Source organism: Branchiostoma belcheri, unplaced genomic scaffold, assembly GCF_001625305.1.
Source record: "Branchiostoma belcheri isolate BF01 breed outbred unplaced genomic scaffold, Haploidv18h27 scaffold244, whole genome shotgun sequence".
NCBI classification, from domain to species: Eukaryota; Metazoa; Chordata; class Leptocardii; order Amphioxiformes; family Branchiostomatidae; genus Branchiostoma; species Branchiostoma belcheri.
Genome location: NW_017803848.1, coordinates 54,271 through 77,378, shown reverse-complemented (window position 1 = coordinate 77,378; position 23,108 = coordinate 54,271). Strand labels below are relative to the sequence as shown.

General features: G+C 39.1%; 1 protein-coding gene across 1 annotated transcript in view; it reads right to left on the bottom strand.

Moving 5' to 3' along the window:
• The window catches only part of LOC109471263 (putative ammonium transporter 3), a 39,822-nt gene extending 19,182 nt beyond the window's left edge, over positions 1-20,640 (bottom strand). The window contains exons 1-3 of the mRNA XM_019770547.1: positions 20,496-20,640; positions 16,036-16,585; positions 10,483-10,554 (exon numbers count right to left, since the gene is read on the bottom strand). Coding sequence (XP_019626106.1) covers positions 10,483-10,554; positions 16,036-16,585; positions 20,496-20,640 — 767 coding nt within the window. The remainder of the gene's footprint in view (positions 1-10,482; positions 10,555-16,035; positions 16,586-20,495) is intronic.
• Positions 20,641-23,108: the final 2,468 nt, after the last annotated feature.

Below are 23,108 nucleotides of genomic sequence, written 5' to 3'. Positions count from 1 at the left end.
AAAACAAGCAACCCTGACATTGCATTGTGATACAGACATTAGTATGCGTTTCTCCATCCTTTCATCATATAGAAGATCACCAAAGGACTACGTTTCTACTAAGATCACAAAACCCACTAATTATGCAGAATTCATTATCCACTGCCTTAAAGAAGAAGTCAAACCTCATAATAGCTAACGTATTTACGTAGTAGTAGAATTATTAGTTTTTCCAGACAGTATTTGTCTGTGTCCTATTATTGTATTGTACCGAGTACTAGTAGTATCTTCGACTGTAAAAGCAATTAGCCTTCGGACATGATTTTGCAAATAAAGATTATTGTATTACTAGTATGGGACGGGAATGACTCAATATGCTACATTAAAAGGATAATCAAGAAAAATCCAATCTTATTTGTTTCCGCTCTGAAATTTCATTGGGTGCCTTTAAATAATAGCCTGGGTGTCTATAGCTAGGACCTTCTCTAGGGAACAGTGTATACCTAAAATTATTGATCTAAATTTTGTCTTATGTTCGTCATAGAATCATGAAACCGTTTGTCTTCATTATTATTATTATTACAAACGCAATTCAATGATGTTCAATGATACATACACTTCATCGTAAAATATAAACAATAACAGCAAAATGAGCTGTAAACTATGAATAGCACAACGAATAAAAAGTAAAAGCTTGCAATAAAACTTTAAAAGAGATTCTTTACACTATTTCACGTCTCTAAATGTCTTTTCAAATAGAAAGTTAAAAATAAAATAGCTGACATTGCCTTCAAGTTATACTAGAGAATGTGCTTGGTTAAAAGAACAGCAAAGCAAGCTGTAAATTATACATAGCACAACGAATAAATAAAAGCTTGCATCAGAGATTTTTAACACGATTTAACGTTTCCAAATCTTTGAAATTCTCGAGCCTATTATTTTATTTTAGAAGGCTTTCTATAAATAGCTGATATCACATTCAAGCTATACGGGAGAATGTACTTGGTTATGAGAACAGCAAAGCGAGCTGTAAACTATACTCAGCACAACGAATCAAAAAAATAAAAATAAAGCTTGCACTAAAAGTTTAAAAGAGATTCTTAACGTCTCTAAATGTCTTTTAAAATCCTTTATGGGTCGTAATAGAAATTTTTCTATAAAATCTCTATACGGGAGAATGTACTTGGCCACGTTAACAGCAAAGCAAGCTGTAGACTATACATAGCACAACGAATAAAAAGTTATCTTGCAATAAAAGTTTCAAAGAGATTCTTAACATGATTTAAGGTCTCTAAATGTCTTCTCAAAAGTTTTCTATAAATAGCCAACATCGCTTTCAAGCTATACCGGCGGATGTACATGGTCACGAGAACAGCAAATCAAGCTGTAGACTATGCATAGCACAACGAATAAAATTGAAAGGTTGCAATAAAAGAGATTCGTAACACGGTTTCACATCTCTAAATGTCATTTGAAATCTCATTGGGCCGTATTAGAAAGCTTTCTATAAATAGCTGACATCACATTTAAGCTACACGGGAGAATGTACTTGGTCACGAGAATAAACAGCAAAGCGAGCTGCAAACTATAGAGCTTATTCACCACGCGTCATCATGACGCCATGACCCCTCATGTCCCGTGCGACGCCATTTTGGGGCTCATCTGTACAGCGAGTTTCCAAGCGTTGAAATGGCCGACAAACGTTAGGTAAACTGTCCTTTGTCCGACTACACGACCACTCATACCTCTCGTTACTGGAACAAAATAAAATTTGTTGGGATTGACCCGTTTTTGTTGAGTTTTGATCAGTCTGATCGAGACCGCCTACCGCCAGCGGAGTCCATTGACGTGACTTAGCTTCGTATTTGGTACTGTGCAGAAGTTTTTACACACAACATCGTTTCAAACCCTCTAAGAGTCTGGAAGCGTTGTATCAGGATGTGTAAAAAGTGTTGTGGGACAGTTGCGTGATGACAATTAAGTACGTTGTAGTCGGGAAACGCAAAAGGTCGCTATTTTCGAACAGCCCCGGACTGAGTCTGGATAAACAACACTGAGCAAAGGCTGCGGGGGCCATCGGCCGCCATCCTCAGTCCGCACTGCCGCGACTGTGGCTGGACAAGGTGAGTGTTGCAAGTTGTCAGCGCCCTGTTCTACATGGACATTTACCACAGAGTAAAGGGACAAGTAGCTCCAACAGGCTACCCATGGCTACCCATGTTCTACAGCCCCCTACGCCGCGCCAGGGTAAAACACACCGATTTCTGATCAGCAAAAAAAAAAAAAAAACAACATAAAAGCCAATCTTGACAACATGAGACGTGGACGCGGAGCCAAAACAACCCCAAGGACAATGTTACTAACAAGAAGAGTGTCCAAAACGTTGATTGTGGCCCAAAATATGCAACTATCGCCAAGAGTTTGCATAGCATTGCATAGCGATAGGCACTACGCTGGACCCCAAAATGGTGGACGCCAGGGGGATAGTCACGTGACAATCTGTGGTGAATAAGCCCTATACATAACACTATGAAGTAGAAAAAATAAAAGCTTGCACTGAAAGTTTCAAAGAGATTCTTAACACGATTTCACATCTCTAAATGTCTTTTGAAACCCTTTTGAAAGGGTCGTATTAGAACGTTTTCTATAAATAGCTGACATCGCTTTTAAGCTATACGGCAGAATGTACCTGGTCAAGAGAACAGCAAAGCAAGCTGCAAACTATACATGGCAAAAATGTTGCACTAAAGGTTTCAAAGAGATTCTTAACACGATTTAGCGTCTCGAAATGTCTTTGAAATCCTGAACGGGTCGTATTAGAAAGTTTTCTTTAAATAGCTGACATCACATTCAAGCTACACGGAAGAATGTACTTGGTTATGAGAAAGCTGTAAACTATACATAGCACAACGAAAAAAATAAAAGCTTGCACTAAAGGTTTCAAAGAGATTCTTAACAAGGTTTAACGTCTTCAAATCTTTGAAATTCTCAACAAGCCGTATTAGAAAGTTTGCTTTCATGCTATACGGGAGAATATACTTGGTTTCGATAACAGCAAAGCAAGCTGCAAACTATACATAGCACAATGAAGTAGAAAAAATAAAGAGAGCAGCAAAGTAAGCTGTAAACTATGCATAGCACAACGAATAAAAAAGCGAAAGCTTGCAATAAAAGTTTCAAAGACATTCTAAACACGATTTAACGTCTCCAAATCTTTGAAATCCTCAACGAGTCGTATTAGAAAGATTTCTATAAATAGCCGACATCACATTCAAGCTGTACGGAAGAATGTTGGTGAAGAGGACAGCAAAGCAAGCTGTAGACTATACATAGCACAACGAATAAAAATTTAAAGCTTGCTATAAAAGTTTCAAAGAGATCTCTAACATTACTTCACGTTTCTAGATGTCTTTTGAATCCTCAATGGGCCGTATTAGAAAGTTTTCTATAAATAGCCAACATCGTTTTCAAGCTGTACGATCGAGAGAATGTACTTAGTCACGAGAACAGCAAAGCAAGTTGTAGACTATGCATAGCACAACGAATAAAAATTGAAAGCTTGCAATAAAAGTTTCAAAGAGATTCCTAACATTATTTCACGTTTCTAGATGTCTTGTAAAAATTCTCAACGGGCCGTATTAGAAAGCTTTCTATAAATAGCTGACATTACATTCAAGCTATACTGGAGAATATACTTAGCACAAGGAATAAAAATTGAAAGCTTGCAATAAAAGTTTCAAAGAGATTTTTTTAAAAACTGATTTCACGTTTCTAAATGTCTCGTAAAATCCTAAACGAGCCGTATTAGAAAGCTCTCTATAAATAGCTGACATCACATTCAAGCTATACCGTAGAAGGTACTTCGTTAAGAAAAACTGCCGCTATTTTCGGCATACTTCACCGCTGAACTCGCAAAGAATTTCCAAGTGCTGGGTTAAAATTAGATATCGATTTTTCCCTTCTCTCGGCGGAGGTGCCCCTGACCCGTGAATACATACTGCAGTGAAGGTGCGGCACTCTTCCCTCGCCTTCTTTCAAATTGTATCTGACAATGTCCATACGTTAGTGTAGTGTGGCGCCTGAAAGGGGCTTTACAGGTCAATACCACAGTCGACTAACGTGCTTATTGGAAGAAAATTAAAATGTAAGCAGGTGAAGGCATTTTTCCGATTTATTAATGGATCAAGTGGGTTTTTACCGTTTTTGCTGGAATAACTTCCCATCATCATCATTATAAACTTCCGATCATTTTCCTATTCATAAGTTATGAGAGACCTTTATGATGATCAAGTAATTTTTAATGATAATATCCATACGTTAGTGTTGTGTGGCGCCTGAAAGGGGCTTTACAAGTCAATATCATAGTCGACTAACGTGCTTATTGGAAGAAAATTAAAATGTAAACAGGTGAATGCATTTTTTCCGATTTATTAATGGATCAAATGGGTTTTTACCGTTTTTGCTGGAATAACTTCCCGTCATCATCATTATAAACTTCCGATCATTTTCCTATTCATAAGTTATGAGAGACCTTTATGATGATCAAGTAATTTTTAATGATAATATCCATACGTTAGTGTAGTGTGGCGCCTGGAAAGGGCTCTACGGGTCAATATAATAGTCAACTAACGCGCTTATTGGAAGAAAATTAAAATATAAACAGGTGAATGCATTTTTTCCAATTTATAAGTGGATGAAATGGGTTTGTACACTTTTTGCTGGAACAACTTTTTACTATTTGATTTGTTACCGTTATCATATTGATCGTTTTTTTCCATTACTTATTGTTATTTATTATTACCATTTGATTTGTTACCATTATTACAGTTGTCAATTAATTTAGTCGGGGGAACATCACTGACAAGCCATTATGGCTTCTTATCTTTCCCCTGCATATCCTATTTTACTGTAATATGTTCATTGTTATGTTCTTCTCTCTGATTATATGCAAATGAACAAACAAACAAACAAACAAACAAACTTCTCGTCATATGTTTAAAGTTAAAAATTTTGGTCCAACACAAAACATTCTCTCACCTAGAGCTTTCGACCAAAATTTTCAACTTTAAACATGTAACTGCCAACACAGATGAATTTCCCGTCATATATTCATATATTTTATACGATCACAGTAACATAGTTCTAATGTATTGTAACTTTATTGATTCTATTTTGTTACCATTAAGGTTTGCATGTCTGTATATGTTTTTTACTTTTTACTTTTACTCTTGTGTTAGATGGCGACATGAACATAATATCAAGCTTTAGGTTGAGTGTGTCGTTATCTTGTCCTTTTTGTCATTAAATGTTGTAATAAAACTTCCCGTGATGATCATCATAAACTTTTGATCATTTTTCGATTCATCGGTAATGAGAGAACTTTATAATGATGAAGTCATTTTTAAAAAAAGAAGACAATCGTAAAACGGTTGCCGATAAAACGCTGCAATGTCTAGCTTGTTTGGGGATAGTAGCTATGTATTGACGGTCTCTTATTATAAGGAACTTTACACATTTCAGAATATGCATTTATGCAATATGCAAAGGATCTTTTATTTAGTCGGCAACTTGTATGTAAATCTGATATTTTAATAGAATGAACTTTTAACGAACTTTAGATTAGTAACAATGACGTCAATGATTTTAATGCCCGGTATTATTCATTAATCAATCAATTATGTAATTGTCAGAGCAATTCAAGTCCATGGTTTGAAAACTTTTTTTTAAACAATCCATATAATCCATATAATCCAATCAACATGGCCTTAGTTTGTGTTAAGCTGAGGTCACAATTCCTACACGGGTCCCGGCCCGGCAGGTTTTGCATGGGAACGAAAAGTACGATACAAAAGACAACAATACACAGAAAAGTTTTTAATAAAAATCGTGGGCACTTTTTCTGCATATTCTTGATATGAATTGTTCATTTTTGTTCATACAAACAGCCCGGCCGGGCCCCGGTTTGAAAATGTGACCTAAGCATTCTTGGGTGAAGGTTCTGAATGTGTGACGGGGTCTTTAGGGATGTCGTAACTAGACAACCTGCAACTTTACAGTCATGAAGATTGGAACATCCGGGCAGGGCGTCGGTAATCAAACGGCATTATTAATGACGTTGACGGACAAGTGCATGTTAAAACGTGACACGTGGAGGCTTAGAGTTAACGAGACCAATTCAAGTTACAGTATTTTATAAGCTCTATTCGATATGTATGTACACGCTCATATCATAAAACAACAACTCATTTGTTGGGTCATGGTTGCTGGCGTCCTGGAGTAGGACAGCAGTGGATAGCTCTCCGCTACATCATTGGTTAGGATTTTTAATTGCATAATGTAAACTGTTGATTTTCAAGATAAAAAGAAACGTTTATGCCCCGCATTCCAATGCTGGACATACCTACCAAAACACTTGAATGCAGTTCACACTGTCAATATGGCATGGCTTTGTACAGGTGTTAATTGAGTTAACCCAATCTTATCCCAACAGCCAATTAGCAAGACGAATAGAGGAAAGCTGCATGCCTATTGGTTGCTTGCTCTGCATGCCATTCTGATGAATCATACCAATATGGTAACACTCATGACAATATGGTAACACAGTGCTATGATGATAGTACATTTTCTATAACACAGCCAAAAAGCTCACATAAAACCATTGTAAAAGCCTGTATCACAAAAAAGAAAATAAAAACGCCTGCGGATATTAACCCACTCTACCTTTATGCCAAATTTCATGTTATTTGACCTAAAAATGAAGGAGCTGAAATGGCAGGAGGAGAAAGAGGAGAAGAAGAAGAAGAAACATGAGGAAAAACAATGTCTTCACCACATAGTGGTGATGCCACAATTACAGTATTCATTAACTTTTTTTTGATATGTATGTACACGTACATACTCATATCATAAACAGCAACGTATGCCTTGCCTTTTTATTATTCAGATCACAGAACATCTCCCCGAAAACAAATTGAACAAGATCTCCCAGTGCTTCTTGTGCAAATTTTTCTATCGTGTCTGGGCTTTAGAAACATGTAATCCTGTCTCTGTATGATTCAAACGTCACTTATCAAGCGCAGCTTTTGAATAGCCAACAATTTGTAACTGAACATGACTTGATAGCTGCTGTATTCCATATATCCAAAAATAATTTCAGGCTTATCTATTCATTACCACTTGTCAAGCAAGAGTAACTTGTTCGGAAGTGGTTGTGAATGAAGAACTTTTTTTAAAGTATTTTATTATTTAGTACAACTGGCTCTTGTTATTAAATTATAAACAAGTAGTTGTGAATAAAGAACTTAGCCATTCTACTATTCTAATAAATATATAAATGCATATTAAGCAACTCCTACGCAACAGACATCTTTGCCCATTTTCAGCTTGTTGACCACTGTCAGAGGGCGAGGAAATTTCTTGTCTTTTTCCAAAATCAGCCGAATATCAATGCGCGCGCTGATGTCATCTATGAAAATTATTTTCCGGGGCCTTACCCCTTCAAGCTAGAGTTGCATATTTGCAGAACCAGATACATTCGTCCCATGACCAACTAACTCTCACCCAATGTATTGGTAAGCACTCATCAAGCAGCACCAGGAGACCCCATAAGACACTAGCAGCAGATCGATCAGCACCACGGACAGGGTGGGTCGATACTAAACGCTTCTGTCCTGTCGATATTATGCACAGTAACGTCCTTCATACGAATCCAGAAGATTATTCAATGCTACAATTTTGCTGAGATAACAGAATGCTAACAATTATCCTTGTCTCGTCGAGGATCAAGTAACTTTGTTGCCTTTGTGTCAGAAGGAGATAGATCCGGTGTCACAGGGATTTACCCCCCCCCCTCCCCATCGTAATTACCCTCGCCAAGAAGGTTATGTTTCCGTAGGCGTTCGTGTATCTGTGTGTGTGTCTGTGGACACGATAACTTGAGAAGGCTTCAATGGATTGTCGTGATACTTGGTAGGTGGGTAGGTCTTGATGAGACCTGGAAATGATTAGATTTTGGACCCCCTAGCGACTTGTTATGGTACTGCAGTGGAACTCCGGTTTTGATATCTCATGATCTAGACATGCTAGGGGCACGAAATTTGAGTGGTAGGTATCTATTGTGCTGGGGAAGAAGTGACGTAGGTTTGGGCTCCCTAGCTGCTTGCTCAGGAATTGCGTTACGTTAATTACGTTATGATCTGGGAATCGAGTTTACTCTAACTTTGACGATAAGGGTTCGGTTGAAGTATTCCTGATGCAATGCCTGACGTCATAGACGTCTCATACTTTGATGGTATCTGCAGGCAAGACTGATCTCTTCTTTGACGTTGTGTCTTCCAAGAAACCCCCGTACTATGCCCCCATTTACCAATAAAATGTAAGATTCATGGTGGTCCTATGTTTTAGCCGTTTGCGTCCATTAGACTGTCTTGCATGTTTCAGAAAATTACAGTTATTAGGAGACTCGTTTTTATGTAATATTCCATTTGGTCTACCAAGGGTGATGAAGTCGTCTTTATCATGTACATGGCAGACAGTGGGCGTTATTCAGACGTTAGGCTACAACAAGTAATTTTTATGGATGACATAAGCGCGCGCATTGATATTCGCCTGGTTTTGGAAAAATTAACAAGAAATTTTGTTGCCTACTGACGGTGGTCAACATGCCGAAAATGGGCAAAGATGTTTGTTGCCATGCCGGAAGGTGGATGGCAGATAACTATGCAGAGAGGAGACAAGAAAAGGCTCTGATTTAATGTTTTGTTTCTTACTTTGATGCAGTGATATGTGATGCTGGCTGTGTATATGATGTTCCCACTGAATCAAAACCATTTGGACAATTATTGAGTCAAAATTTTGAAATGTAGGAACCTTGTTCTTTTCGGCCCACCTTGTTTTTTTTTCGCACGCTCGCATTAGATTTGGACTCTGTGGGGGATGTCATCCATTAAAATTTACTTGCTGTGGCCTTATGCAAACGTTTCAGACCGCCTTTTGTAGAGGGCAGCTGGTGGAAGACGTTTTAATAATAGTAATCTTGCCCTGCACAAGCTGTTCTTTCTAACGAATGGGCCCATTATATTGTCCTGATTATCCTACAAGGTAAGCTTAAAAGGTAAACTCTTTCCACAACTTTTCTCAAAGTTACTGTAACAGCGCTTTTATTTGCAAGCAAATGGAACTAATATTTCATAATAATTACAAAGAAAATTGACCAAGAAAACTGTTTTAGATTCGCAATTTTTAAATCCCTTCCTGGTGAATTTATATTTCACTCAATTATGTTTTTAATCTATTCTGACTGATTCTGATGTTTTGAAAATGCACCATGATAGATTTAGAGAAGTAATCAGCTTTGTCACATACTCATCTGTAGGAAAACGTGCCCTACATTCTTAATACTCTTAACTACAAAGGGATTTGCAAGCGGACTTAACATTTATGAGAGTTGTGTAAGCAAAAATGAAGACGTATAAAAGAGTTAACGAACCGGCAGAGTATCTCCTAAATGTATGGATTTTGATATATTAATTTCATGTTGTCAGAATATTTTGTTTTGCTAAGATCAATGATATGCATTTTAAAGGGGCATTACAAATTAAGAGTAATGAAGCCTTAATGACTTACAATATTGACTCATTTATCTGTTTATAGCTTTTTGTGGTTGACTTATTCTCACGCTCCAGATCCGCAATTAGATCGAACTCTGCACCGCATCAGTCAAGCAATTAGAAACAAATCAACAAAGCAGATCACGTCCTGGTATGATAGTCTTGATAACTATAAATGTCATGAATGACAAGGATGTTACAGTATGATTTATTGATGTGCCTGGAAAAGTAGGGAAATTCCGCCCCGTGGGAGTTTGTTTCGCATAACCGGTAAAAGCTTTATTTTATAGGTACACATATAGCATGAAAGTTCATCTGTGTTGGTACAAGTCATTATGAAATAAAGACTAAGCTTTAACTTCCAACACTTAGATTACGGAATTGGGACTTACCCAAATTTTCGGTTGACTCCATCAACCTTGTTCGCGGAATGGACCAGTCTACAAGGTTGATGGAGTCAACCAAAAATTTGGGTAAGTCCCAACTAGTCGTAATCTAAGTGTTGGAAGTAAAAGCTTAGTCTTTATTTCATAATCTATAGGTACATGTGTAGCACACCAGTTTTGTACATGTTGCGTACGACCAGACTGTAAGGTTTGAACCACTCACACCGGGAAGGTCCCGGTTCTTTTCGATAAGTGCTGTGTGCTTTTTTAACGTGTGTGGGACCTCCATTTAACGATCCTATCCGTGGGACGTCCGTAACCGAAGATAGGTACTTATTTCCCCCTGAGTGAAGTGAGGAAAGTCATGTAAAGTGCCTTTCCCAAGGGCACAAGATCGGTGGTATCGGGCAAGATTCGAACCCGGGACCTCTTAGATCTGAGATCCACACTCTACAGTTACGCCACACGACCCGAGTAACATTAGTAATGGTAGATGGATGGTTCCTTACCTGGCTGACAGTTTCCACTTGCCGCCGGTAATGCCGAAGGTACTGCCGCAGTTAAACCCCAGCCAACCCCACCTGGAGGTGTAAAACAGTTCAATAAAGTAATTGCGATATTAACATATAACAATGCAGGCACTACATCATCAAACATTGTTTATTGCACACTCTTGGCTGATTGCTAATCGCAATTTTAACTAGAGAAGTATCATTTGCATAGCAAATGCATAATGTTTACCTTCGGACATGGTCTGCCCTGTTAATTTTTACTCAAACACATTCACATACATGTACTACGAGTATATGGTGACAGGAGCAGAGCAGACCATGACATTGCAACATTATGTAACCCAACACCAGTCAACGAATCATGTCATTGGCCAGGTCAGAGGTTAGTGTTTGGAACAGAAGAGGAAGAAACTGAGTAAAAAAAATATGTTTTCCTTCGGTAAACATAACAAAGAAATAGTCTGTGGTAACAATATTACTTTATACAACTGAAAAGCTAACTATACTCTGGATTTTTGTATATAGAGGTTACCAAACAGAGGAACCCTCTTTTTTCTGTAAAGTAAGGGTTCTCTAAAAGAAGTGTAGTTTTCTTGTTATCGGTCATTCTGTGAATTAAACCTTTTTCGGAAACAATTCGGTGGGCTCAATCCTGTTGTGGCTATAAGCACACAAAAAGTTATCCATTTGGACAATTGTTTTTTTAACTTAGTAAAAAAAATGCATAAAGTATAATTAACCCTTGTCCTGCTGGCATTCCTGGCACAATATTTTTCAATATTTTCATGTCTTAATTAGATTAAAAAGAAAACAAATTTTTTTGTCCTGCAGTGGCATAGTTACTTCCGCATTCGTTGCGTTTCGCTGCGGTGTGATCCGTTGCACGAGAAATACCCCCAAATCGTACCTATACAGGGTGTTATATAGATGGTACTGAATGTGCCGCGCAACATATGTTGCGCACAGCAGGACAAGGGTTAATGAATATGTAAGAAACATTAATGGAAATGTAAGGCTAATACGCTCTACCAGCCAATTCCCAATATGTATCCGATCTAGTATTCCTTTGGCAGTGTATATTGCTGACACAAGTTCCTTGAGGGAAAATAAAACCCAAGGTTGTTCTTCCAGCATAGAAATATTTAGCAGATATCGATCCACAAATTATTACTGGGCCTGTAGCTACAATATTAATAATTAAGAGCGAATGTCTGTAAGGATCAAACAATGGTGGCAGGGGTCAAAAAATCGATTTGGCTCAAACTTTGCACAGTGATAGTACTTGGCCCACAACCCCTCAAAATAGCTTTCTTTCCGGTCAGCACCGATCGTTGCCATGGTAACGGGCCAAGCAAGTTTTGGGGCCATTTTCCCTGATTTAGACATGTGAAAAACATGAAATTTGGCATAGTTTAAGGCACGATTACGAGCAAGTACTCTAATATTATGGAAAAACAAAGTATGGGCATAAAAGACCAACTAATCCGCTATTCTAGAATAGCTTTGGAATTTTCAAGAAGTTCGTTTAAAGGACCTGGGCAACCCTAACACAATACAGTGTTTGATGCTTATGAAAAAGCGTTATTTCTACCCAAATTCAAAGTGCTGTAAGTCCAAAGATGGTGATTTTTTTTGCTTCAAATTTGAATCATAGATACATAAACATATGTGCTATAAAATGCATGGTTGCAAACTTTGGGCACTTCTTTGGTTGTCACGTGGTTGTCCTTAGAAGTAGGTCAAATTTTGAATTTGAGGGAAAATATGATTTTCAGCCATGTTCAGGATACTATATCTACAAAAGAAAGAAAGCAATCTAGAAAAGTATTTTGCCCAAAGTAACACTATGTTTTGTCTATTGAATGAATACTTGTGGAGGTTGGGGTCTTGTGTCGTTGGTGTGCACTTGTCCCTCAAAGTGGGCCATATTTTGGACATTTACAGAAATTCATATACGGCAATGTTTGAAGCTCTAGAAATAACAAAGTAGGATGTCATTTGAATTCAATCTTTGCAGGGAAGTACATATATGTATTGTGTATCAAATGAATACTTGTGGAGGTTGGGGTCTTGTGTCGTTGGTGTGCACTTGTCCCTAAAAGTAGGCCATATTTTGGACATGTACAGAAATTAGCATATACGGCTATGTTTGAAGGTCTAGAAATGACGAAGTAGGATGCCATTTTAATTCAATTTTTTAAGAGGAGTACATATTATGTATTGTGTATCAAATAAGGGCTTGTGGAGGTTGGGGTCTTGTGTCGCTGTTGTATACTTGTCCCTAAAAGTAGGCCATTTTTAAGAGCAAATGTCTGTAATGATCATACAATAGTGAGCGGGGTCAAAAATCGATTTTGCTCATATTTTGCACAGTGATAGTACTTCGCCCACAACCCCTTGAAATAGTTTTTTTCCGCTCAAAACCCATTGTTGCCATGGCAACAGCCCATTCAAGTTTTGCGGCCATTTTGACAGATTTTTGCGTCTCTACAACACGGAAATTGGCAAAGTTTAGAACGCGGTCACCACCAACTGCTTTAACGTAACGACAAATACTTCAGGATATTATTAGACCAATGCCTTAACTTGTACGAAATAGGTGTGAAGTTGATGTAGAGGCAGATTTCAGTCTTTGGGCAACCTCGAAGTAGGTCATTTTCTGCACTTGTCCCCAACTTTGGATTTTGGGCTGTTTTGAGCTGATGAAAATACCAAAGTGAATTTATTTTCAGACCCATCCTTCTACCATGTGTTTATTATAGTATTGGCTATCACATGGGTGATTTTGAGGGCTTCCTTTTTTGTTCATGTCGTATATGCCTATTTCTGTAAATGTTTAAAATATGGCCTACTTTTAGTGACAAGTATACAACAACGACACAAGACCCCAACCTCCACAAGCCCTTATTTGATACACAATACATAATATGTACTCCTCTTAAAAGATTGAATTAAAATGACATCCTACTTCGTCATTTCTAGACCTTCAAACATAGCCGTTTTTGCTAATTTCTGTATGTCCAAAATATGGCCTACTTTTAGGGAAAAGTACACACCAACGACACAAGACCCCAACCTCTACAAGTATTCATTTGATACACAATACATATATGTACTTTCCCGCAAAGATTGAATTCAAATAGCATCTAACTTTGTAATTGTTCTTTCTAGAGCTTCAAACATAGCCGTATATGTCAATTTCTGTACATGTCCAAAATATGGCCTACTTTTAGGGACAAGTGCACACCAACGACACAAGAACCCAATCTCCACAAGTATTCATTTGATATACTATAAATATATGTACTTCCCCGCAAAGATTGAATTCAAATGACATCCTACTTTGCTATTTCTAGAGCTTCAAACATTGCCGTATATGTCAATTTCTGTAAATGTCCAAAATATGGCCTACTTTTAGGGACAAGTACACACCAACGACACAAGACCCCAACCTCCACAAGTATTCATTTGATATACTATTAATATATGTACTTCCCCACAAAGATTGGATTCAAATAGCATCTAAATTTGTTCTTTCTAGAGCTTCAAACATAGCCGTGTGTGTCAATTTCTGTACAGGTCCAAAATATGGCCTACTTTTAGGGACACGTGCACACCAACGACACAAGACCCCAACCTCCACAAGTATTCATTTGATACAAAATACATATATGTACTTCCCTGCAAAGATTGAATTCAAATGACATCCTACTTTGTTCTTTCTAGAGCTTCAAACATTGCCGTATATGTCAATTTCTGTAAATGTCCAAAACATGGCCTACTTTGAGGGACAAGTGCACACCAACGACACAAGACCCCAACCTCCACAAGTATTCATTCAATAGACAAGACATAGTGTTACTTTGGGCAAAATACTTTTCTAGATTGCTTTCTTTCTTTTGTAGATATAGTATCCTGAACATGGCTGAAAATCATATTTTCCCTCAAATTCAAAATTTGACCTACTTCTAAGGACAACCACGTGACAACCAAAGAAGTGCCCAAAGTTTGCAACCATGCATTTTATAGCACATACGTTTATGTATCTATGATTCAAATTTGAAGCAAAAAAAATCACCACCTTTGGACTTACAGCACTTTAAAGTTGGGTAGAAATAACGCTTTTTCATAAGCCTCAAACACTGTATTGTGTTAGGGTTGCCCAGGTCCTTTAAACGAACTTCTTGAAAATTCCAAAGCTATTCTAGAATAGCGGATTAGTTGGTCTTTTATGCCCATACTTTGTTTTTCCATAATATTAGAGCACTTGCTCGTAATCGTGCCTTAAACTATGCCAAATTTCATGTTTTTCACATGTCTAAATCAGGGAAAATGGCCCCGAAACTTGTTTGGCCCGTTACCATGGCAACGATCGGTGTTGACCGGAAAGAAAGCTATTTTGAGGGGTTGTGGGCCAAGTACTATCACTGTGCAAAGTTTGAGCCAAATCGATTTTTTGACCCCTGCCACCATTGTTTGATCCTTACAGACATTCGCTCTTAAGGTGTCCTCCTGTGCCCTTTACGGCTGTTTCCTTAGTAAGTACTTCAAGTTATCACTAGTAGGTGCCAGGATTACAAGAGTCGTCGGCAAAGATCAAGAGATACCTTTTCAGCGCATATGTGTGTAAAACCTAGTTGTATGACTGAATGTTGGGTAGACGATATCGAACTAGATTAGATAACCCTTACTGTGTACAAATAGGTAAATATATCAAAGAATGTTTAGACCTTAGAACAAGTAGTATTAGTTGACCCACCTATTGTTATGTACGTAGGGTATTTTCGTTGTACCCATGTATAATTGTCTGTATATCTACATGTCTTTGACCTTACAAAAGTCGCTGTACTTTTTGTTGTGTCAATAAAGTTCATATATAAACTAACCCCCTTCCATGCATTGCCAAAGAGCAACCGTTCCCTAGAAACTGATTGGAGTCAAACTGACAAACACGGCGTTGATACAAGATAAGGAAAGCTATATGAGATACTATCTCCCCTAGAGAGTTAGCTTTATAACTTTTTCTTATTACAAGATTATAAAATGCAGAAATCCTTCAATATGACTCATGTAAAATTCGTCACTGTCGATTGTCTCCATACTTAAGTGTTATACATTGTCTTAGCACTCTAAGAAAGTGTGACCTTTGTCATCAAGTCGGCTTGTAGTTGATTTAGCCAGAGCAGGACGAAACCCTCATTCTGTATATCTTGATCCTGCAGCTGCTGGGAAATCTACATCTAAACGAGGTGTATTTGCCCTTCGCCTTTTCTTCGTAAGTACTAGTAGTTACGCCTGGCTCGCAGATGCCACAAAGAATATGGTAAAATTTCACATAAGGAACATAACGTAAGTTGTGAGATACATACAGAAATTATATAAAGGAACCTGATAACATAATGAGGACAAAAATACAAAATAAGTAACAAAGTAGCAGATTATTTTTTTTAATTTTTGTTTTTTTGGTGTGTGTATATACTGACTATGGACATAACGTATATAGTTACCTGCATATAAGTTTTCTTTGTGTAATATATCAACAAGTCTTACCATAGCATGAACATCCCCAGTAGTGCGTTAGTGGGACATGCCATTGTCTTCAGGGGGTCCTTCTTGTCGAACCTCTTGTACCTGGGTCCCAACATCAGCGTGGCCACCAGGCTGACGGTCCCTCCCACCAGGTGGACCGGCCCGGCCCCGGCGATGTCTACCGACCCGAGCTTCCTAAGCCAGCCTCGGGAGTCCCAGACCCAGTGCGCCGGGAAACAGAATATTAGCGTGTTCAGCATACAGAAGAGGATGTACGCCATCAGGTTGGTACGTTCTGCCATTGCCCCCGACACGATGGTGGTGGCAGTAGTTGCGAAGGACATCTGGAAAAAGAATCGAGAGAAGATCCACCCCATGTTCGCCTCGTCGGCGTCCACGAAGAACTGCCCGATGCCGCAGAAGGAGTTGGATAACGGGCTCTCCCCGAAGCTAAAGGCGTAGCCGAAGATCCAGTACGTCAGCCCGCCGAAGAGAACGTCCGACGCGTTCTTCACCATGATGTTGACCTCGTTTTTGGTGGAGACGCTCCCGCTCTCAAGGAGGCCAAAACCTGGGAGGAGGAGGTGTGGAGAATTGGCGAAAGGTTAAGAAGTGACGGGGCTATAGTTTTAACTAAGATAATCCTTTTATAATATTAAAAAAAACCTTCGAACTTGTTGCTGCAATTTTGTTATTGTCAGGTTACCTTCTGGTACTATTACACCAAAGAGAGGAACTAATGATAAAACCAATTTAAACTGTAATAGTTACTACAGATATAAGAAAAGTCAGAGATTGATACTATTGGGGTCCCTGCCCTTAACAGTGGCTTGTTACAAATGATCCCGAATGCTGACACAGGCAGCAAATTTTCAAACAGACGTAAACACTCTGTTTGTCACTTATTGTTCCTTAAATGGCATGGTGGTGATATACATGTATAAAATCTCATTAGGTGTACTTTGACAGTTAGAGGCATTAACGTTTTGCGACGAATCTTACCGTATTTAGTCAAAACTGCCCCCACAATATTTTGCACAAATTTAGTTTTTTCTGTGGCTGTTTTTGTGATGTTCCAATCTCAATGAAAACGTATGACATAAATACAAACAAACTCATAGAACGAATTTCGTTTTTGACAAGAAATGTCAAAATGGCACATATTTATATACGCCTGGGGTCAGTTTTGACCCCATACTGTGGTTTGAGGGTTAAAGGGTTACAATATTCTAGATACACTATAGATCGCGCCAGCACTTCAAAATGGTACAAAGTCAGCGATCAATTTTAACCACCCCCCTCCCAAAAAAGTTTCTTCCACCGGCTCTGTAATTGTTCATTTGAACAGTTTATCCCTATTATCTGCCTGAGTAAGATAACTACCACATTTCACACGGAACACCACGATGTTGTTAACATTTTATGGGCACATTATGGTCTCCGGTTTATCGATTGAACGTGAATGAACATCCGGATCGTAATGTACCTCGACAGCTCACGGGATGTACATGCACGTCGTTACCGTGGAAAATGGCTTGTTGCGGACACATAACCTGCACGCTAAGAGGCTCCATCTCTGATGCGCCAAAGAAGCTCTATCTGTGAATGCTACCTGAAACGTCTGACCGTTTCCAAAATCATATCCAGTTGCTTGAGTAACTGCTTTTTGGCGTATCGTATTACCTGGATGTCTAATAACCTTAATCGACGTATCTTTATGTGATGCTTCGATGTAGGAGACTGTTAACAAGATGATGTCATATCAACTTAACTTCCTTCACAGTCTCGCATTACTTTGTCTCTTCGGTACTACAACGAACTAGAAGACCTTAGACATCAATGAAATCATGATGTATACAATTCACGACTTTTTCGAAGAGGTCATGTAACGAAACACACACACACACACACGCGCGCACACACAAACACACACAAACACACACACACACACACACACACACACAAACAATACCGTCATTTTTCATGGAGGTAATAACAATTGTGAAGCTTTTAGGGTCCCCCTAAAATTATGATGGGAGTGTGACGGTAGTTTTGAATAGGCGTCCTAAAATGTGGACAAAATACACTAATAGATACGTTAATTAGTTTACTAGCAAAGTTTGCCCTTCAAAATGCAGGAAGGTGCGTTCAACATTTTTAGGTACTGAGGGACAATCCTAATTTAGTCGCGCAGTTTGGACGAAAATTCGGTCATCAATATATCCAATATAGTGCAGGCTGTACTAATCGCCTCTAATGAGGTAGGTACACGTAGGTGATTAGTGCAGCCCCATCTCAATACCTTGTTTCCCAAAAAAAACCTTCTCTGGTTCGCAATTAGATCGTGATTTTTTTGCCTCTACCTCTTTCGTTTAGGTTTACATTGCCTAATCTAGGCATGGTTTACGTTTGTAAACTCATCGCTAAAATGAAAGACCATAGAAATTGGACTCCCAATGTAATGTTTCAGTACTGAAACTCTTCCATCAATAGTAATAACGAAGTGCACGGCGAGTCAGGACGGATCGCCAAGAAACCATTTTAGTAATCCGCTTAATATGAGATAACGGGTCGGTGTGACAGTTTGAGGCCAGATGGGCCAAATGGGCCACTTTTGCAATGACCTCTTCTGTGCCTTCGGGAATCCTGGAATTAAGTTCTAATCGCTAAAGCCACTGTCACACATTCGGAATCTCTCCCGAACACCAACCAAGCAAGTGTTCTAGTATACCAGTGTTCTGCTTTGTTTTGTTTTGCAATAAAGTTGTTGTTATTATATGACCTGTTTCCATACTTCTTTGATAACTCAGCATCAATCAAAAGGTGCACAACCAACCTTGAAGATGTCAAAAATAATTGTAGTTTCAGCTTTTTTTTCTAAGGATCAATAAAAACATTTCGGTTTGTTCTCTCCTTAATCTATGAAACGCGTCGTTGGCAAATCCTGTAAGTATGAATAATTAGTGATGTAGGTATATCTACGGTAAGTAGCTTGTTCAAAGATAAATATGCCTTACATCCATAAATAATTTCATCAGGTTGGTAAACGAATGAATAGCGAAGTTCTTTGATCACAACCGTTTATATTTCCACGAGCCGACGTTTCGATGACCGTCTGTCATCTTCATCAGGGCAATTCTGACTGGTCTGCTGTGCACTGACGCTAGATGTTACTTGGTGCATAGTGCACTTAAGGTGTTACATAGTTCACAGTGCACTGTTACTTGGATCATAGTGCACTTAAGCTAGTTTTAGCACTTACGCTAGAGACAGACGGTCATCGAAACGTTGGCTCGTGGAAAAATTAATGGTTGTAACACCTTTAGTGCACTATGCACCAAGTAACATCTAGCGTCAGTACACAGTTAACCAATCAGAATTGCCCTGATGAAGATGACAGACGGTCATCGAAACGTCGGCTCGTGGAAAAATTAATGGTTGTGATCAAAGAACCTTGCTATTCATAAATATGCCTTGTTTATATACAATGGGCATCCTCCGGTCTGTTTGAATCCTTTAGTCGCCAGCAAGACGCAATCAGTTTTCCTAGCTGGGAAGATGTGCAATTACTAGTCTCTACCAGACCAACGACGCTGGCTATAAATTTAAGAATAATTGCCAGGGGAGTTTGGCCGCTATGGGGTTTGACTTGACCGCGCAGGGGGGGTGGGGGTTAGAAACTACCCCCCTGCGGACTGACTCCCTTGGCCAATCTTATTTATAATTACTCTCTTTTTTGCCGAATTCTACGATCTGTATTGAATTTCCCATAGAAAGGCCGGGTGAAGGCTGTGCAATTACTACATGTAGTGCCTTGATGGATCGCATAGTTTACAACTCCAACCCTGTAATATTGTGCCATTTCGCGAACAGGGACACCGTATTTTATCCTGATATTTCCATTAGTGGGTCAATACTAAAATTACATGTCCTGTCTTTAGAGACCCAATCTCCATATGTTATTTGACAAGAGACCTAAATTCGTCTTTGTGTGTGTTCTTTAGCAATTTCATTTTGCTGCTAATCTGATATACGTTTGCATAATATAAAAACACAACTCAAGAATGCAAATACACATATTACAGGATTCCAGTGGCAATCTATAAAGCACTCAATTATTACAATTTTCCCAAACGCTTACCTACGTACCATCTACATGTTACCTGCTACCAAAATGTAGCCACTAGTCTAAAACTATGGCTGTACGTTGTTTTAAAAGAGCTGTACATGTATTAACATCGTGTGTGGCTATTTCGCTCACAATTAGTATGAAAAAGTCCTTTCTGTGCTAGCCTCCATAGCAGGCTTATAGAACTTGGGGTTTGGTGGTCTTTGGCTGTTTTCTGATTAGCCCAGTTCTAAAAACGGCGGTAATTCAACCAGGCCAGCTATGTCGTCTATATGCAATCAGAAAAAGACCATGAAGACCCCCCAAACCCCCAGTTTTTGGCATGCTATGGAGGCTATATTTCTGTGCCTACCTGATTGCATTGTAAACGTGATGAAGGCGCTTGTGAGAATCCATGTCGCGTCGTCAGACCCCGTGTTGTGGTCCTGGGATGAAGAGGAGCGCGGGCAATCCGTGCCGTTACAAGGCGCTGTAGTGGTACTGAAGGACTCGTTCATTTTCCAACCTTTCCGACGGACACGCCAAGATATTTTTTTTTTCTAAACGGTCTTACATCGTTGATATTCTTGCATCACTATCAAAATTGTCCGTAAATTACATCCAGGACGAGCGCTTGTTGTAGACAGGACTGGCGTTGTGTGACTGCTCGGGCAGCATATCCCACCAACCTCACTAGCAAAGGACATGGTCACCCGTGCGTGAAGATGTGTGAAGATGTGTCCACAGCAATAAAAAAAGGCCCTCCTTTCTGACGTGTATCACGAAAACAATCAAAAATAGAAGTAGGTAACTGGAGTCAATCCAAGTGCGTCATTGGTGCCCGGAAGAAAAGCAGAAGTGCTTGAAAGAAGCCTGGCGTAAGATAAGGATTGCCGTGAGCATCCAAGGCGCTTAGCACCGGCGAATCTGCCTGGAGGATCTCGCTAGCATTTCATTCCATACCCGTGATATCTTCGTGATGTCTGGAAGGTAGTACTAACTGGTTTAGATGAAACGCAGCTGACAGCCTCCAATGTTGCCTCGGACTCAGGCACTGGTGCAACAGTTACTCCTACAGTTGCTCAGGCTGTCCAAATCCCCTCCGTTGTACCGTCCAAATCCCTTCTCTTGTCTCCTGGTTTCAGACGGAAAGACGGGATTAAAAATACAGCAAGGATGTGGGCCCTTCTTTCAACTGTGCGGCTGTTTTTGATGTCCCATTAGGGACTCTGCAGACGATGTCGTCCGCGATGAGCTACGACCTCCACGCTCGCACGCCGGGAAAGCATATTCTGAACGCGGCCGGCACGGTGTCAATCATACAAAAGAGGCCGCCCGCCTCGACTGATGACGGTCGATTTGCAATATCTAGCGTGAGGGGGAGGACTCGCGCACGGCATTACATGAATCACGCTTATGGGACCCGTCAGAACGTGATGAAAATTCATGACAGTTGAGGATCATAATCGTTTGTTCTGAATTAGATTCAAACAAATAGATGAAGAGGCTAGGTAGGGTTGCTTTGTAAGATATGTTTATAGTATCTTAGAGATTTTCTAGAAAGCCAGAAGTTTCTTAACGTCAAAATCAGGGAAACCATAGGAATTTACAATGTATTTTATTTGCCAGCGGGTTGATACTTTGCGAGATTACTTTGTTCAACCAATGAGAGGCCTAAATTTTTATGACTGTAATTTCTAAAGAAAACTTTTCTAACTAGAGAGGCCAACGTTTGCTCAAGAGCAAATACAGCAAATTTCACCAATTCTTCTTCCCCATTCCAAATTTCTCCATTCACCATGCAATCCATAGCCCTCTGTATTTGCTTGGAAATTACTTAGTACCTTTCCATACAACCCTGTATCTGTTTGATTATTCCAAATTTGATCACATTATCCCAGCAGCCAATCAACAAGGAAAAACTGCTCCCACCTGATGACTAAGTAGGTCATGTGTGCCAAATATGGTCATGCATACCATATATGGTAAAAACCCAAATAAAACCATTTTAAAAGCGTATAAATAAAAGAAAATGAAACGCTTGAGGGTATTTGACTTTAGCTTCATACCAAATTTCAGGTCAATTAGCTCAAAAGTGAAGAAATCGTATCCATTTAACGAAATGGCAGGAGGAGAAGAAGGCGGAGGAGAATAAATTTGAGAGAAAATGATATATTTCCCCCATACTATAGTATGGATGATATCTAATGATGCTGTAGCAGGACCAATCAGCTAAGGCGTATTAATGGTCCGATGGTTGATTGGACCATGATGGTTGATTATGTGAAAATTGGCCGATGGATCGCTGGAAATCTCCCAGGAAGCTACAAGACTTGAATAGCAACGTTCTTAATTCCAAACCACTTGTTTAACAAGAGCCGACGCTTCAATGGCCGTCTGTCATCTTCATCAGGGCAATTATCACTGGTTCACTGTCTTCACTGTTCAAGTTCATAGAAACGTCGACTCTTATTAAACAAAAACTGTTGTGAATAAAGAACTTTGCTATTCAATCATTCACCAATGTAATGAAATTATCCACGGAGCCACAAGACTAGTTTGACGTCTTTCAAAAACATCATAAATAAATCAGTATTGGGAAGATCTAGCCTGTTGCGTCATTCTTGGAAACTGATGGGGCAATGTTGATTTGAATATATGGATGACTTTCGATGGGAACCCAAAAAACTGATGCGAGCGTGCGAATAAAAAAAGTTCAGCCAAAAATGTTGCTTTCATTATGAAATCTACCTGGCCATGAAGGTTGAACAAATAACACAGAGTATGGTATGGCAAATAATCTACTCTTCAAATTAATTTCTTTACATTTTCTTCTTTTTCTTTCAATTTTGGCCTTCTAGTTCTACGACATTGGTATCGTTTTCTAATATGTTTTCAAACGTACTGTATTAATTAGTTCATTTTGCAAATGTTCTGTACGATTTTTAGTATGGTTGTAAAGTAGTTTTTTGAAACGGCCGAAAAT